The sequence below is a fragment of the Apteryx rowi genome, unplaced genomic scaffold, assembly GCF_003343035.1.
Source record: "Apteryx rowi isolate R43461 unplaced genomic scaffold, aptRow1 scaffold_56, whole genome shotgun sequence".
NCBI classification, from domain to species: Eukaryota; Metazoa; Chordata; class Aves; order Apterygiformes; family Apterygidae; genus Apteryx; species Apteryx rowi.
This window is the reverse complement of record NW_020450827.1, coordinates 724,043-741,901: the sequence shown is the minus strand read 5'-3', so window position 1 is coordinate 741,901 and position 17,859 is coordinate 724,043. Positions and strand designations below refer to the sequence as shown.

Genomic DNA, 17,859 nt, shown 5'->3' with positions numbered 1-17,859 from the left:
ATCGCCGGCGCGCTTCCCGCCACCGGCGGTCCCCGATCCCAGCGGGAACCGCCTTGCGCCGCCGCGGCGCCGGCATCCCGCTGCTTCGCCCCTCGGACGCGATCCGGGGAAGCGGGGATGCTCCGCGGCGGTGGCCACGGCCAGCCCATCCGCGCCGGCGTCGCGAGCCGGAGCAAACGGCCACGCTTGCGCCGCGGCCCCGATATCTGCGTTTTTGTGCAGCCGTCGCCGCAAAAAGGCCCCGAATGCTCACGCACGGGGCGGGGGGAGGAAGCCGCATTACCATTTCAATGGTTCTTTACATAAATACCGAAGAATAAGAAAAGCTGGTGGCTGGTGTTGCTCCCAGCCTCTGAGAAACACTATCTCGGTTATCGGATTTTTAGTTCTTTGCAGCGTTACGTTTTTATACATATTTATTCATGCAGAACAGAGACGCTGAGCTATTCGCCCTGCCACGGGGCTGATGGAGACACTGTTATACATAAGAATGCACCTTCATTTACATCCTCACTACTTCGCAACAATCAAACGATGTGCAACCAGGTTATTTTTATTCCTTGTGTGTGTTTTTTTTTTTAAGTGGGGGAAGGGGAAAAAAAAAAACGCTCTAAATTTGCCTTTTCACTTGTATTAAAATTTCCCTCCTGAATTTTTATAAGCTACAGAAGCGCAGCGCCTTAGTGAGCGCCACCGGAGGGGAGGGATGCGTTTTGGGGCAAAGAGTAAGTTTATAACTATTTTTCTTTAAACTGGTGCCGTTAACTGCGCTGCGAGCCATTCATCTTCTGATTTAATAACTTCTTCCCCCTGCGTGGGGACGGGGTATTATATTCCTGGATATTGCTTTTCTTGGTATCGAGTATCAAAGACGAATCCATGTTTTCTAATAAAATACATTTCCATTGTAATTGAAATAATAATTTTCCGCTCCTTCCTTTTCCCTCTACTTTGGGAACCAGGTTTCTCCGCTCCCCAGGTCCCTGTTTTGGGCCTGACCTTTACCTATTCCGACGCGGAGGTTTCGGCGCTGGCCGGCGGTACGAGCTCGCGCGCGTTTGGTGAGCGTGGTGCCGCGGGTTCCCGGGGCGGCTGCGGGGAGCTACAAATTTAGGCCACTTTGGTCAAATCGGCGCGTTTCCCCCATGCCGGGACGCCGGTGCCGGCTGGCTTCCCGGGCTGGCAGGTGAGGAAACGTCACGGCCTCGGCAGGGCGGGCGGCGCTCGCGGGCGCTTTTCCCGCGCGGCAGCCGCGGGGTTAACGCATCTGAGCAAAACTTGCGCCTCTTTCATGTTTTCCTCCCTGACGGGCTCTTAACTACTCATTTGATCTCGGCGTCTCTGCGAAAAGCGGTTCAGAAGCGAATCGGAGGAAGGAATTAACTAGCGGATCAAAGCGGCGGCGGCGGCGGCGGCTCCCGTTCCGGGGCGAAAAGTGGCGAATCGGGGCCGGGCGGCTTCGTGCCGGCGACGGGGGCGCAGGGCGCTGCGGGGACACCGGCCCCGGCGGCACTTTCCCGCAGCTGTCGGGATGCCGCCGGCACCGCAGAGCCGCGGCCCGCGTCCGCGCGGCGGGAATTCCCTCGCCGAACGGCTATTCGGCACGTGGGAGGCGGCGGGGGGGCGGCAGCAGCGTGCCGCTCCTTTCCTTTGGGGGGTCTTTTCCCGCGGCTGCGCGCGCCTCCCGGGATCCTTCCTGGGCACATGGGGCTGGTCACGCGGCGGTGATGATGATGATGGATCTCGCCAGGTTTCTTCCAGCCAGAGCCCCGGGATGGGGCGCATGGCAAAGGCAGTCCATCCGCCGTCGTTACCGCGGCCTTCGGATACTTGCTTTTCCCTGGTGACTTGGGAGAACGGCGTTTGCAGGGGGACGAGGCGCGGGAACGCACAGCGGGAACGACGGTCCCGCCACATGCACGTGCAAAAACGCGGCAGCCTCGCGGCGGCAGATTAAATAAGGGCGAAAGGCAAACGGCAGCCCTGGCAAAACCCTAGGAAAGGATCCACGGGCTCTCTGCGTCGTCCTGGGATTTCGAGCCCCGCCAACGGGATCCGGATGCTTCGTCCCCGCTGCCGAGGCGCCTTCCGCTTTTTATATCCCACGTTTCTCTGGGCGATGCCCAGAGCTCGCTTGTATCCCAGCCAGGCAGCCGTCATCGGCGAGCGATTCCGTCGTCGTGAAGAACGAGAGACGGTGCTTCCCAGGCATCCTAGCGGGAAAAAAGGGGGCGGGAAGGGGGAGGGGAGCGACTCCGGGGCTGTTTCTGCTCCGATGCATCCTGGTGACGGTGGCATCGCCCCGAATGCCTTGCGGGATGCCGGGCTGGGCTGGCACTGCCGGGATTTTGGGGAACTCGGTGGCAGTTTAGCGGCCGCGCCGCCGTTCCCGCGCATCCCTTCCCGCGCCGTTTGGCAGGGCAGCGCGCGGCCGGCGGCATCGCTCCCGACCCAGCAGAGCCGCCGCTCGGCCCTTGAAATCTACTGTTTTAATAACCGAGCCTGACGCCGCGCCTCGGGCTTTAACGAGACCGTGGAGAGGGACGGGGGAATAACTGCGCGACCGGGGTTTACTGAGCCCGCTCGAGGCTCGCGGCGGGTTGCAACCGCCCCGTTTCGCCCCGCCGGCCGGGTTGTTTGTCTGGGAGAACGGCATTAAAAATAAGTTGTTTAGCGCTTGCTCGGCCGCCAAGTGGGGCAGCAAAGGGCTGGATGAGCGGACGCTTTTTAATTTCAGAAATGTCACTGAGTCACGAATGAGTCATAATTATAATGGGAGACATTTCCAACCCGGTGCCTGACTCGGAGACGTCTTCCAGGGATATTAGAGCTGTTTGTAAAAGCCGGGCCTTGCCCTGCCCCTCTCCCCCCCCCGCCGCTCGCCGCCTTTCGCGCTCCCCCCCGGCGAGGCGGCGGCGCCGGTGACACCGGCCGCTCGCCCCGGCTCGTTAGGCTGCCGCTGCTCGTTTGCGCCCGGCGGACGCATTAAGGCTCCCGTCAGGTGGCAGGTGTCTATTAAAGCGCCGCGGGTCCCCGCTGCCGCCGGCCGGGGGCTGCCGGGGCCGGCTGCTCCGCGGCGCCCGGTCGAGCCCCCGGCGCTCTGCTGCCCCGGGAGGGCGTTTTGCCTCCCCCCGCTGCCGGTTCGGGTGCAGATCGGTGCGTTCCCCAATTTCCCGCCTGTCCTAGCTGGGGGATCGCGGTGCTCAGTACCGGCATCGAGGAGCGGAGCCTCCCCGTGTGCTCAGCGGCTGCTCGGCGTCCAGAGCCGCCCGTTCCCCACTCTGCCTCTGTCTCCTCCCCTCTGGGATCAGGAAAATCAGGGATCAGGAAAATCGTCCTTCCTGTTTCCGAGGCACCCGCAGGCAGGGGGGGGTCGGAGCGCGGGAAGCCTGCGGCCGGGTCCCCGTGGGTCCGGGAGCAGGGCTGCGAGAGCCGCTGCCCCGTTTGCACCGTGCCCAGGGCTCCGCTGGGAGAACCGTCCGGGATGGGAGCACGAACGGGGACGGAGCGAGGGGCTCGGGGCTCGGCACGTTGCAGTCCTCGAGCCCGGCGCTTCGTGGCCCTTCCTGGCGCGTCCGCTCGCGGCTCAGCCTGTCGCCCTTAAGGCGAGCAGGAAGCTTCCCCCGGGCGGGAGCAGAGCCGGGCTTGCTTTTTTTTCGGTTTCTCCTCCTTAGGGACACGGTTCTTTTTTTAACCGGGAGCGTCTCTTACTGCTGCTGCTCGTACCAGCCCCTCGCGATCCTGCGCCGAGCAGCAGGTCCTGCGTCCCGGCACAGCATCGCGGGGCCGCGCACCGAGCCCCCTGCCCGCATCCGGGACGTTCCCCTTCCTCCCGGAGGTGCTTCAAAGCCCGGAGCAGCGCCGGGCTCCTCCTTCGCCCAGCGCGTTTCTACGGCTCGCGTTAGCCGGCAGCCCATCGTTATGCCTACGGAGCGAATTAATTGAGCAGGGCTGGTGCGGGCTGAATTAAAGCGGGGTATTTATCTGATGCGGCCGAGCCCGTTCGGGGCGCCTGGACCGGCCGGTCTCGCCCGGCTGCGGCTTCGCCCCGGCTCCGCAGGAGCCGCCCCGGGACTCGGGCTCGGGAGAGCAGCGCCATTTCCGCCTTGCTCGAAATACTCCCTCACCAAACAGCATTAAATATTCCTGAGCTGTGAAAGTCTTGGACTGATTTTATTTTCCATAAATAAACTTGTTTGGAGATATTTGGAGATGGGCCTAAGCTGCAGAGCTTGGAACGGGTCCCAAAACCCGTCGCTGTTTGGGCTCGAGGGTTTGGTTCAGGATCATTTCTGGCTTATTTTAGTTTTAAGGGCTGGAGCCTGCGGAGCTGCCCTCGAGGGAGGCTCCCGAGCGCGGCTCCCCCTGCCCAGCGCCCCGGGGGGCTGCCGCGAGCGGGGGGGACGCGGCAGCGGCTGGGGGGGGATTTGGGCTGCGGCGCACGACGGCAGGGAGCAGCCTGCTGCAGATCCCAGCCCGGGGCGATGCCCCTCGCGGAGCCGCATCTCCCGTCGGGATGCTCGTCGTGAGCGGCTTGCTCTCCAGATTGGGCAAAGGAAGGGAAAAAAAGCAAAAAAAAAAAAACAACTCCTCTATTTATTTATTTTTAAATCGGGGAATTAAGTAGGAGAGATTTGAGCAATGTGTTTGCAAACGGGCTTTGTGCGTGGTGCGCGGGAGGGAGGGAGGGAGGGAGGCTTTCAGCGCCGTTCCCCCGGCGAAGGGGCAGAGCGCTTTCTGCTCGTCTCACGTGCGGCTCGTTAACGGCGGCGAGCGCAGGATTGCTCCTTTGGGGAGCACGCGCGCTCCCAAAACCCCGCGCGCCGCCTCGCCCTCGCTCCCCTTCTCCCCCGTGGGATGCGGGATGCTGCCGCCCTGCACCGCGAGGATCCCGCGCGCTCCGTTGCCGCCTCCCGTGGGATTTGCAAGCCGTGCCGGTGTGGATTATCCACCAGCTCTAGCTGCACTAAGGGAAGCGATAATTGGGACGGTTTTTGGCGTGACGCAGCCGATGCCCGCGCCGTCGCGGGCTCCTCCGCTGCGGCTCCTCGCCGTGCGAGCTCTGCCCGCCGCTTCCCAAATCCGGCCTTTCCCCAGGGCCGCAACTGAGGGCGGGGAGTCGCACTCCAGGGGGACGCAGGTGCTCACCCTGCCACGTGCCGGCGGCGGCATCGCCGGAGCTTCCCAGGTGGACTGAGCGGCCCCGGCAGCAGGGCTGGGGATTTCTGCCTCCAAACCCTCCGCTTCCGCTGGATTCAGGCGTTTCCTGGCGAAAGCGCGCCACGGCTTTGCGCCAGGGCCGCGGTGATGCCGCGGGGTCTGAGCCCGTCGCGGGAGTCGCCGGCTCTGCTCTCGCGCAACCCGGGCGTCGAGCGGGTCGTTTCACCCCCGGACGAGCTGCTCTAAGGCAAATTTTTTCCTTTCGGTATGCTGAGCTGAAAAAAAAAGAAGCCCGCAGAGAAACCCACCTTGTGGCTGTGTTTTATCCCCCCCCGAGCCCACGTGCTGCTCCCTTCCTCCCGTACGGCCCGCGATAAACGAAGAAACGAGCCGCAGTGACGCCCTCCGACGGCTTTATTGCACGCGCCCGGGAATCGCGTCGGCAGTGCCCGTGCGGTAATTAAAGCGAAGCAGCAGCAAACGAGGAGCGATCAATTAAAAAGGGCGGCTGCGGCGGGGCCGCCCGGGCGCCGCGCTGCCCCGTGCCCGCGGCCTCGGTCCCCGCTTCCTCCCTGCCTCCGGCTTGCCGCCGTGCCGCGGGATGCGCAGCGGCCCCGATGGCCGGCGCAGGGCGATAACGGCCGTGCCGGCGCTTTGCGCTCGCGGGACGAATCTCCCCCTGCTCCGGGCAGTTAAAAAGCAGCAAAACCCCACCGAAACGGCCCCTTCCCCGGCACGTGCGCTTCCTCCCCCGGGAGAGACGGAGCGAGCGAGCAAGCGAGCGGCACGTGACGGCTGTTAATCGCGGCGCTTAACGCGCTCCTGAAAGGCGCCGGGATGCGGGGCTGGGGACGAGCCCGTCCGGGAGGGAACGGGCTCTCGTCTCTCCTTTCCGCCGCCGGCACCCGCGGCATGGCGGGGCTGCGAATTGCAGCCCTTAAACCAGGGCGGGGGGGTTAAATGCACCTTTGGGAATAAAATAAAAAATATATATATAAAATATAAAAATAAGATGGAAAGAAATGAAATCAGAAGGGAGGAAGCAGGGCAGGGAGGAGCCCCGTGTGCCGCGGCCCCTCGGAGCGCGGATGGGAACGGTTTCTGCAGAAAAGGCTCCCGCTTGCCTGCATCTCCCCGAAGGCTTCGCCGGTTTGGGGGGAGCATCGCCCCGCTCCGGGTGGGAGCATCCCGGTGCCGAGCCGCGCTCTGCCCCGCCGTGCTGGGCACCGGCCTCGCTCCTGGCCATCTCCCGCTGGGCGCCCGGGGCTCCAGCAGAGCCGCAAACTTATTGACTCATCGGATTCGCAGGCATGAAGTCCCCTTGCTCCGCAGGTGCCGCAATCAGAGCAATTACGGATTTCAACGGAGCTGGAATCCGCGGCGCAGAAAATGCCTGTTTCAGCGTGCGCCGGGGCCGAGGTGCGCGACCTGCCGCCCCGCGGGTAATGAAAGCCCTTCGCAGCTTGCCGTGCTTCGCCGCGCGGTAATTGCTGCAGCCGGCGACGCGGCTCCGGCTGCGCTAATGATGCACCGTTCCTTTCCGACGGGCTCGTTTCAGCCTCGCGTTTTTCACAGGTTTCAAAGAAACAAGGCATCGTAGGAATTAACACATTAACATGGACGCTTTATCACTTTGCATATTTAAGATTATTATTTAAAGCTCTCGAGCCGTATTGATTAACAAAGCGATCGGGGCCGGGTGGCTTCGGAGACGGTCGCTCGCGGGTCTGCGCTAGAGATGAACAGCGACGCGGGCGTTCGCCGTGCTCGGCTGGGCCGTGTCGGTGCGGCTCCTGTTTTATTTAGGATAACAAGATGGATATAGTAGAACAAAACATACATTAGGGGAGAAAAAAAAAAAAAGAAAAGGATTTTGGATGGGAATAAAAATCCTGCTAACTTCCAAATGCAAACCACATCCAAGGGAGACAGCTGGCTTGTCTCCCTAGTTTATTATTAAATATTTGACTAGGGAGGGAAGTTGTGAGCTGAGCATCCTTTCCCTGCGGCTCCCGGCTCCCGGCATGGAGTGTGGGGGGGGGGGGGCTGCTCCGTGCTCGCTGCAAACACCTTTTGCCGCGACGCTTTCTCGGTTCAGAGCAACCGGTGCACCGGGGTGGGCGAAAGGCCTCGGCGGCTTCCGAGCAGGAAATTAAATATTCTGGGGATAAATTGCCGCGGGTGGACGGCGGCGGCGTTAACCCCCGGGGCCGGGGTCGGCGGCTCGGCTCGGCTCGGCTCTGCTCCGCTCCGGCGGTGCCGCTCCTCCCCGGCGCGCGAGCCGTCTCGCCCGGCCGAGGCGCCGCGCCGCCCTCCCTGGGGACGCCGAGATTAATTTCTTTCCGTGACCCTCGGGGCCGGCGCGGCCCGACCCCGATGCCGGAGGGCAGGCGAGGTCGGCCGCGGCGAGCGGCAGCAGATGATCAGCCGCTTCGGCGCTCGCGCTCGCAGTGAGGCGGAAATGGCATTTCCAGCTCGCTTAATCACGGCACGGGAGCCGACGGAATAAAAAGCCCCGAGATTCAATTACCGGCCCGGCGAAAGCCGCCCCGGGGGAGCGACGTGCCGGCCTTCCCCATCGCCGCCGGCCCCGCGCGTGCCTGGTGGGCAGGAGCACGGGAACGGCGCGGAGCGGCTCCCCGGGGAGCCCCCGCCGCTGCGGCAAGGGGCCCTCGGCAGCGGCGAGCTCGCGGGATGCCAGGATTTGGGGAACGCGAGCTTATCCTGCCGTTGTTCCTGCGGGAAGCGCTAGCTGGGGAGATGGAGGCCGCGGTGGGACGTGGGGTGTTCTCCCCCTCCCGCGGAGCCGGGAGCATCCCGGCGGTGCGCAATCCAGAGGGGAAGCATTCGTTTTCCCCAGGGTTGCCTGTTGCGCTGGTCTTTATTTTTTATGCAGGAAATTCAAATTTTGGAAAAACGAGAAATCGCTCGCTATTTAGCTTTTCCCGGTGTTTGGGATTTGGATAACCTCGGTAATTATTTAACGGAAACTTTTTCGCTTTGTTCGTGCTCCTTTTTCACCGCGCCCGGCCCCCTTCCCCTCTTCCATCGCCCCTCGCTCAGCCCTTCCCGCGGGCCGGCCCCGTCCCATCCCTCTCCGTGCCGCACCTCCTGCATCCTGGCGTCCCCTCCTCCTCCTCCCTCCTTATTTATTTCATTTCATTTTTTTTATCAGCCCCAGCTTAGGGGTTGATCCGCTGCCCGGCCCGCGGCTGCTCCCGCGCCGGAGAGGGGGGCAGCTCCTCCGCGCGCTCCCCGATCCGCGCATCCCCCTGCGCCGGCAGCCGCCGCGCCAGCCGCTCCGCCGGGTAATGAGAGCCGGTTTAAAAAACTTAAAGCCTCTTCCCGCAAGCCGGTGACTGACACAAATGGAGTTCGTATTTAATCATCTGTTAACTCGTTGTCTATTATAGCTCTTTAATAGCACCATAGATATTCCTAATGAAGCATGATTTAAGGTATTTACAGCTCTAGGACCGACAGACATCACTCACAGTGTGCAGGTAATGAGGCGTAAAACAGCTCTGGAAACCGTAAAAACGGGGGGGGGGGAGAGAGCGAGCGAGCGAGCGCGAGCAGGCAAGGAGCTCCGAGCTGAATTGTTCCAGGGTTTGTTTTAAAATGTTTAGGCATTTAGAGTCATTTCAGCTTTTCCAAGGTGTCTGGTAGCAGCGGATTCGGCGATTGCCGGTGCCGGTAACCCCCGCCGCGCCGCGGACCGGACCCTTCACAGGGCTCGAAAGCAGGGGAGGGGGCAAAGGCGAGAGGAGATTAAAAAAAGATCCGTTTTGCACAGCGGTGCAATTAGCCAGGGGGCAATTAGCTGGTGCAAAGCTATCTATACACCAGCAGTGCTAGCTGCTGGGCAAAACGCGGCCGAGCGACCGTCCCGGCCCCGGAAAGCGAGGGCGTCGGGTGGCCGCGGCCGGGAAGCAAGGGGCCTTCGCTTGTTTGCAAATGTCACCCACACACACAAAAATAAAAATAAAAAAAACACCCAAACCTAAGCCAAGATTGGGAAAACAATTTGTGACTGAGGTGCCATTCCGCATCAAAATATTTTTTTCAGGAAATGTCAGATGTCACCAATCCATATGTCCCCCCGTGTGATAGTAATTGGGTTGGAAGGCAGCTCTCCATCGTAGGGGCCGCTCGCCGCCGCCTCCTCCTCCTCCTCCTCCTCCTCCTCGCGCACCGGTGGGCGAGCGCGTCGCTTCTCCCGCGTCCGTCCCCCGGCTCCCGCGCTGCCGAGGGGACGCAGAGCCGCCCGGCACCCGCTCGCCCCCAAGGTGCCTCCTTGCAACGCTGCCGAAACGGCGAGAGAGAGGGGAAAGCGGGGATGGAGCCGAAGGCGGGTGCGCTGGGGCTGCCCAGGTGCAGCGCCGCGGCGCGGGGAGGAAGGCGTCGGGGTGGAACCGTCCCTTCCAGCTTTAAAATACATATATATGCGTGTGTTATACATACATATATATATAAATCCTTTTTTACATTGGGCAAGGTGAAATGCACAAATTTGTCGTCGCCCGCGCCACTCGCAGCCGATTCCGCCCTGCGGGGAGGCGAGGGGCCCTTGCTTCCCGGCGCCGCCATCCCTTCCCTCCGGGCCGCTTTGGGATTCGGCGCGCGGCTCGGCCCCGGCGCCCCCGCCAGCCTCGCCTGCGCGGGCCCCGGCGCCGCTGCGCCAGCCGCCGCTTTCCTCCCCGAAAGCGCAAGGAGGCGACGGGGGCCGCAGCCTCCGCCCGCGCCGACGGACGGGCCCTGCTGTTCCCACCTTGCGCTACGGAGGAACGAACGCGTAAAAGGTCTTGCAAATCCGTGGTTATAGCGGCGAGGACCCTGCAGAAGAGGCTGCGCTGCCGCGCGCCCGCTGTAGAAACTTTTCATTCCTGGGGCCGAGCCAGGGAAAAAGCCCGGATTGATGCTCGGCTCTCAGCCGGCACTTGCAGCGCTGCCGCCCCGAGGCAGGGGGATGGCGCGCACCGGCTCCCGCGCAGCCCCCGCGCCGCTCGCCCCGGGGACACTGGGGTTTTCCCCCGGCCCTCCCGCTTCCCTCTCCCCGCCGCTGCCAAGGGTTTCCGAGCCCTGGGATGAGCCGAGGGATTGCATCCCTAAGGGCGCTCTGCAGGCAGCGCCGTTGCACCCGGGCAGGGAAATCTTTCGCTCGGGCTGCGAGCGCGGGGCGTTTCGGATCCGTGCTATTCCCAGCCGTCTCCGGGGAACCCCCCGTTCCCGGGACGTGCCATCAGCCCAGCTCTCGGCACATGCCGCAGGGAGCGGGGGCTGCACAGGCAAAACCCCCCTGCGCCCTCGGGCCGGCGCATCTGCAGAGGGACCCGGCTCCGACCCCGGCTCCCGACCCCGCTGCAGGGGTCCGGCCGGGCCGGCCCGGAGCCGCGTGCGCCGCCACCTTTCCAGGCCGCAATCTGCAGCGCATCACGAGCCTGCTGTTAACTTCGCTTGCACTCTATTCTCGTGTTTGCTGTTATTTTTTAACACTTTTTTTCCCCCTTTTTTTTCTTCTTTTTTTTTTTTCCTTTTTTTTTTGCGTAAAAGCACTATCCTCTCCCCAGAGCCTGCCTGTAGCGAAGGCATGGTCTGTACAACTGCAATTATTTCGAAGAACAGATGGAGCGAGGAGCAGAAAGTCTGTTAATAGTAATAGAAATGCTGCATGTTAACCTGGACAGCACACGCTGACAGTCCCATGACTACACGTTCTGTTCCCACCAGCTGGGCTCCCGGCACGAACGCGAGCTGCGGAGCCGCCGCGCTCCGCCGCGCTCCCTCCCCGCAGCCCCGGCTCGCATTCCTTCACACTCGCCGCGCCGCGTTTTGGGGCTTGTTTTCCCCCCTCGCCTCCCTCCCGCTTCCCGGCAAATTCCCCTCCGGGCGCCGGCAGCGAGTGTTTCCCTTTTCCCGGGGCACTGGGCGATGCCAGCGGTGCCCGTGGGGCCGGAGGCTCCCGGCTGCCACGTCCCGCGCCTCCGCCCGGCTGCTCGCTTCTCCCCCCTTCGCCCCATGCAGAGGTTGTGAAAGAGGGCGAAAAAGGCCGTCTCGGGCCTGGTAATCTTGCCATGAAAATCCCTGCCTGGTTTCCCGAGCGACAAGGGGATTTAGCCGCGGAGCCCCGGCAAATCTCGATGGGAATTGTGCAGCTAAATCCCCCGGCGGCTCAGGAAACCGCGGCCCTCAGGAGTGCCGGAGCTGCACGGCGCTGCTGGCCGGCTGACACGCACCTCAACGTCTCGTTGGGATATAGATCCCTTAATCTGGGGGCTTGCAGGATAATCCAGTGCCTGAGGTCCCGCCAAATCCCCCCAGCCCGGCCGGGTGCCTTTGCGCAGCCTCAGGAGGTCACGTCGAACCTAGCTGCGCTCCACGGGGACCAAAATAGCGATGCCGTCCTGGAGCGCCGGGGTGCCGGCGGGCTCGGCGGCCTCCCGCGTGTGCCCGCTCGGCTGGATTGCGCCCCACGCTCGCTCCCGGAGCCGTTTGCTGTAAGACGGGTGTGCCAATGGGGATTGCACCCCGTGCTCGCTCCCGGAGCCATTTGCTGTAAGCCGGACATGCCAGCGGGGATTGCACCCTGCGCTCGCTCCTGGAGCTGTTTGCCATAAGCTGGGCGTGCCGGCAGGGATTGCATCCTGCGCTCGCTCTCAGAGCTGTTTGCCCTAAGCCGGGTGTGCCAATGGAGATTGCACCCCGCGCTTGCTCCCGGAGCCGTTTGCCCTAAGCCAGGTGTGCCAATGGAGATTGCACCCCGCGCTTGCTCCCGCAGCTGTTTGCCCTAAGCCAGGTGTGCCAATGGAGATTGCACCCCGCGCTTGCTCCCGCAGCTGTTTGCCGTAAGCCGGGCATGCCGGCGGGGTCGGGCCGGTTGCAACATCTGCCGTGAAGGATTGGGAAGGGCTTTTACCCTTGGGATGAGGTTGCCCAATTCCCCAGGTGTGCAAGAGGGGAGAGGCTTTGCCTCCGTGGGACATCTCCGGGGTATGTCGTCATCCCGGCTCAACAGCGCTGGTAGCAGCGCAGCTGCCCCGAGCGTCCTCGCAGCCCTTCGCTCGGGGTTTTGTTTAGCAGCGACAAGGGCTGGCTTTGATTTTTGGCTCCGTCCTGCTCCTCCCGGGCGGGAATGCAGACCTCTGCGGAAAGCCCTGAGCGCCGCGGCATGCCTCTCGCGCCGCGCTGCTGTAGGATGTGGTTAGAGGGTGGCCGCGGGGAGGAGGAAGGTCTCCTCCGTGCCTTTACTTTGGGCGAAGTGCAAACCCTACTCTTCCTCCGCAAGCGCTTGGAAGAAATTTAGATCACAGGAAACAAAATGCCCGGAGAGGGCTGCTGGGGCTGGGGCTGCCCGGCGGCACGTGGTGCGTGGTTGTTGATGGCCTTATCTCAGCGTTTTGCACAAACACCACCGTTAAAGCGTGCACGCGTGTGTCAGAGGGAAAAAGCTGGGGTTTCAGGGCCGATGAGGCTCCCGGATGGCGCGGCTCCCGGCCGCGGGGCCGGGGCGCACAGCGGTCCCCCCCCACGCGTGCACTGTGCCCATCGCGCTCTCCTCCTCTCTTGCAGAACAAGAAGTACGTGTTGGTCATGGTGGACCCGGACGCTCCCAGCCGAGCGGATCCGAGGAACCGCTTCTGGAGACACTGGCTCGTCACCGACATCAGAGTGAGTGCTCCAGTGCCTTTTCCCCCAAATCTCCTGCCTGCGACGGTGCCAGCAGGGAAGTGGGGAAGGTGGGGAAGTGTTGCTTGCCCTGTGTGATATATGGTGCTTGCTATATGCAATATATGTTGCTTGCTATATGCGTTTATATGTTGCTTGCTATATGCATTTATACATTGCTTGCTATATGCATTTATATGTTGCTTGCTATATGCATTTATATGTTGCTTGCTATATGCATTTATACATTGCTTGCTATATGCATTTATATGTTGCTTGCTATATGCATTTATATGTTGCTTGCTATATGCATTTATACATTGCTTGCTATATGCATTTATATGTTGCTTGCTATGTGCATTCCTATGGTGCTTGCTCTATGCATTCCTATGGTGCTTGCTCTATGCGTTTATATGGTGCTTGCTCTATGCGTTCCTATGTCGCTTGCTCTATCTGCAAGTCCCCGGAGCTGGGACAGGTTAACGAGCGGGGGCAGCCTCGGAAAAGGGAGTTTTCCCTGCTGCCGTGGCTTTGCCTCACCAGCTCAAAATCACGAACGATGAGCGCTTGCGAGGGAAACGTGAGCCATGCTCCGTGCGTGGGCAGGGCCGCGCTTGCTGAGGCTGCCGAGGGTAAAGCTGGCCCAAAGATATTGTCGGGTTATTTTTTTTTGTAAAACTGGCCCAAAGATACCGTTGGGTTATTTTCTTCCCCCCCAAGGAAATGATGAAAAAAGTCACTTTGAAAATTCTCCACCAGTATGTTTATCTAAATAGAAAACTCGTCGTTTCAAAGATCTGTTGCTGTTGTTTTTTTTAATTGTACCAACTAGTCTGGGTGAAAATTTTGTCGGGGCCAGATTTTCCACGTGGTCCTCGGCCCCGCTGTCGTGCCGCCGCTCCCGATTCCCCGATATTTCCCGCGGGCCTGGCACACGGGCCGCCGCTGCGGTTCCCGCGCCGAGGCTCTCGCGCTGCCCCCGAACGTTCCCGTTGCATTTCTGCTTTACTTAGAAAATGAAAAATCAGCTTGTTCCTCTCTTGCTTGCTTTTATGTTTTAAAAGATTAGGTGTTTCAGCTCTGAATCAATCTAACTAATAATCTGAGCGCTAAAGTCTAATTAAGATATCAATTAATTTGTAGCGTGCATTTAACAAGAAATATCTAGTCATTCTCCTCTATTATTCTCCGAAATTACTGCTAAGGGCTTTTTGTACAGATACCTTAATTAGACTTTTTATTGTTAATGGGAATATTGAGCAAATTAAAATCAGATATTAATACTTTCCATGAATTTCATAATTGGCGAAAAAAATACAAAGCATTCAGAATAATTGCAGAGATTTGTGTACAGGGCTTTCTTCTCTTTTATTTTCTTTCTTTCTTTTTTTTTTTAATCCATCACAGAAACCCTTCTGCATTTCTAACAACAGGGTCCTGAAAGTCTCTCATTAATTTTAATATTTACTAAATGTGAAGAAGCCCAAGCTCTTGTTTTCCCTTCTGTACCCAGATCCTTCGGAGACGTCCGCTGCAGCTAATTATTGCGTTCTCCTTCTCTCGCTTCCTTCTTTTTTTTTTTTTTTTTTAAGTAAAAGATCCTTTAAGCACAGGAGGGACATGCAGGATTAAAAGCAGCGCTCCAGTGCAAATGGCAGGAGGTTTTTCCTGGGTAATTCCCTCCTGGAGGTGCCAAGGTCAGAAACCTCCTTCCAGGGCTGGGAAGCGGGAGCTCCTGGAGCAGCAAAACCTTGGCGCTCCGGAGGCGCCTCCCCGCTGCCGGCTGCGCTCGGCAAGACCCGGCTTGTCCAGGCTTCCGGAGCGCCGCAGCAGCTCTCACGGACCCCGGGTTAGGCCAGGGTTGGATTTCCAATGGCTTTCCTGGATGTGGATCCGGGACCGAGCTGATCAGTGGGAAAATCATAATCCCCCAGCGCGAGCCCAGCGCTGCGAAGGGCTCGGAGGGGAGCTGCCACGGGAGCGTCGGCCCCCTCGCGCGGGCGGCCGAGCCTCGGCTCTCCCCAGGTTCGGGCACTCGCTCGGCGTTCCCGGCCGGAGCCGGGCTTCGGTCCGGAGCCCCGCGCCGCTCCGGGCGGCGGAGCCTCGCCAGCCCCTTATCGGCCGCCGCGGCGCCGCTCCGCCGATCGGCAGCCGCCAAGGATGCTTTCGCTCCCGTTCAAAATAATTTAAATAAAAACGTTGCTGCAAAGTGGAATAATACCTTTTGATGAATGTTTTTAAAGCCCTTTAGGTTTTCATGGTAATTTGCAGTGTAAAATTATTTAGAGATAAGAGCCAAATTAGCTCTTATAGGCGGAGGTCGATATGTCCCGTTATCCATGCAAGCAGTGTTTAAATATAATCAGCCTTTACTCTAATGCAGCATAATTGTTCATTTGAAATAGCTTTTTTTTTTTTTTTTACTCCATTCAATGAGTCATTAAAATATTCAAAGGATAATGCAGTGAATTGGAAATGAATTTATGGCATTATCCTGTATATACTGTAGAGCATCAGGTAACTAGGCAGAGTCGGAACCGGTTTACAGAGCAATCCAGTAAACAAGGCTTTTCGCTTTGCAGTCGGGGGGGGGGGAGGAAAAGCAGGGATAAAACAGCGCTTTTCCGGGGGAAGCTTTCCGTCTTTATTCCCCCATCCGTGGGGAGGAGGAGGACGGGGGGGGCGAGAGCAGCTCCGCTAAAGCCGTGCTGCTTTAACTTTATTTTTATCCAAATATGTTTGTAGCAGAAAGTCGTTATGGAAACGGGTTCTGCCAGCCGGGAGGATCCCTGCGGGCGTCTGCGAGGGGGGGGGGGGGGGGGGCCCAGGAGTCCTGCGCCTCCGCCCCATCCCGCGGCTGCCGGGCGAGCGGCCTCCGGGTTGCAGGTGTCACCATAGAAACAGCCGCGAGCTTCGGCAAAACGGGCCTTTATTAACCTTAAAAGTTGCGGCACGTGCGCGCGGCGAGCGGCTGCAGAGGCGGAGGTGGGAACGTGGCCGGCTGGCCGCACGCTCCGGCGCGGGACGCTCCTCCGCCTTTCCCGCGCTTATCCCCCTCGGGCACGGCCGCGTCCCGGGCCGATGCCGATGGCAGCGGTCCCGAGCAAACTTCGGCCGCAAAACCGTGCTCGTGCAGCACCCGGCAGGAGCTGGGACCAGGCTCAACCGAAACGCTTGGCCGCTCCCATGGCGTTTATTAAAACCAGTAATAGATTGCGTCCGTTAATAGTAGTAATAATTGCTGCCGTCGCTGTCGCCCGGTTCCTGCAGTCGGCGGGATGCTGCTCCCGTGCCGCGGCTGGCTTTCGCCCTCCGGTCTCCAGGAAATTTCGGAGAAGTGATTCCCGGCTCCGTACCCACGCGGCTGCTCTCACGCCGGCCCCAGTCGCCCGGATCAGCCGGCCGCCGCGGGCTCGGCACGGCGCCGGCGAGCGCCGCACGATGCCGCATCCCCGCCGGGATGCGCTGCTCTTTGTAGCATCGCTGCCGCTGCGGTGGTTGGCGGCGCGGCATCGTCCCTGCTCGCCGGGGCCCTTTGTAGTCTGCTTTTTGGTCGTTAAACCGAGCGCTTGAAAGGGAGAAGAACAGAGGGAAACGGTGCTTTAACTGATGACTTGGGTCCTTGCAATATTCGGTTCCCCGGTGTGGGTTTCTGTCGCTGCTTTTTAATGAAACCTTTATTAATAAAAATTTTAAAAAAGCAAAAAAAAAAAAACAAGCAAAAGAGGCTGCTGTTAGGACGCGGTGATCTTTGCTCCGTGATTTGCTCTTTAAGCCTCTCGGGGCCTTTGCAGGCGCACGGCGAGGCTGGTTCCCGGTCAGGCGATCGCGGTTCCCCATCCTGGCCGGGACGCGTGTCCGGCCCCGTGCGTGCGGCGCCGGGAGCTTCCCGCACGGCGCTGCAAACGCCCCGGCCGGCCCTCGGGGCGCGTTCCTGCCGCGGGCTCCGCGTTCGGCAGGTTTCCTCCGCGCGGTGTCGGAGGCTGAGTGTCAACCGCTGTTATTCATGCTCTGCAAACAGATGGGGTTTAATTGCTGCTACTGTCAGGCTCTCTGCAAATATCATGTGAAAAGGGCTTTTTGGCTAATTGTTTTAAAATAAAAGTTCAGAAACTACGTATAGAAATTACAGATCAAATGTATTTCAGAGATCAAACTGTTTATATTACCTTTAAATATAGTCTTTAGTCAACGGCATTAGGATCAGGGAGTGACTGTACGGCACAAAGCCGCCCTGGGGCCTGCGATGCCGGAACAATGCGACAGCAGCAACTTGCTCCAGAGGGAAAAACAACACCAAAACGCGACTGGCCAAAGCGGCAGCCGAGCCGAGCCGCGCCGAGCCGCTGATCTGGGCAATTTCTCGGGCACCGTTAGGGCAAAGTGCTGCCTTCACGGTGCTGCGCGGAGGCCGGCGGTCGTGGCGCGGGACCCGCCGGCGGAGGCGAGCGCGTGCGTTTGCACGGCACGGCGCGGCCCCCCCGCGCCTGCTTCGGCCGCCCGCCGCCGTCGTCCGCGGGGAAAACCCCGTTCCCGCGTGTTGTTGTTGATGCTTCGGGCAAGCGCGAGGCGCGCAAACCTCCCCGCTCGCTCCGGCACCGGCGTTCGGGCAGAGCTGCGGCCGCGCTGTTGCAGCCCGCTGGCTGCTCTGTGCAGGCGGCTGCTCCCGCAGTGCCGCCTCTTCCAAAGCCCTCGGTCCTGGGGTGCTCCATCCTTCCCTTCCCGAGGTGCTCCATCCTTTCCTTCCCAGGATGCTCTATCCTTCCCTTCCCGGGATGCTCCATCCTTCCCTTCCTGGGATGCTTCATGCCTTCCCTTCCAGAGATGCTCCATCCTTCCCTTCCCAGGATGCGCCATCCTTCCCTTCCTGGGATGCTCCATCCTTCCCTTCCTGGGATGCTCCATCCCTTCCCTTCCTGGGATGCTTCATGCCTTCCCTTCCTGGGATGCTCCATCTCTTCCCTTCCTGGGATGCTCCATCCTTCCCTTCCCGGGATGCTCCATCCTTCCCTTCCCAGGATGCTCCATCCTTCC

General features: G+C 60.4%; 1 protein-coding gene across 1 annotated transcript in view; it reads left to right on the top strand.

Moving 5' to 3' along the window:
- Positions 1-17,859, top strand: part of PEBP4 (phosphatidylethanolamine binding protein 4) — a 61,704-nt gene that overhangs the window by 9,247 nt on the left and 34,598 nt on the right. Inside the window, exon 3 of the mRNA XM_026081684.1 lies at positions 12,730-12,828. Coding sequence (XP_025937469.1) covers positions 12,730-12,828 — 99 coding nt within the window. The remainder of the gene's footprint in view (positions 1-12,729; positions 12,829-17,859) is intronic.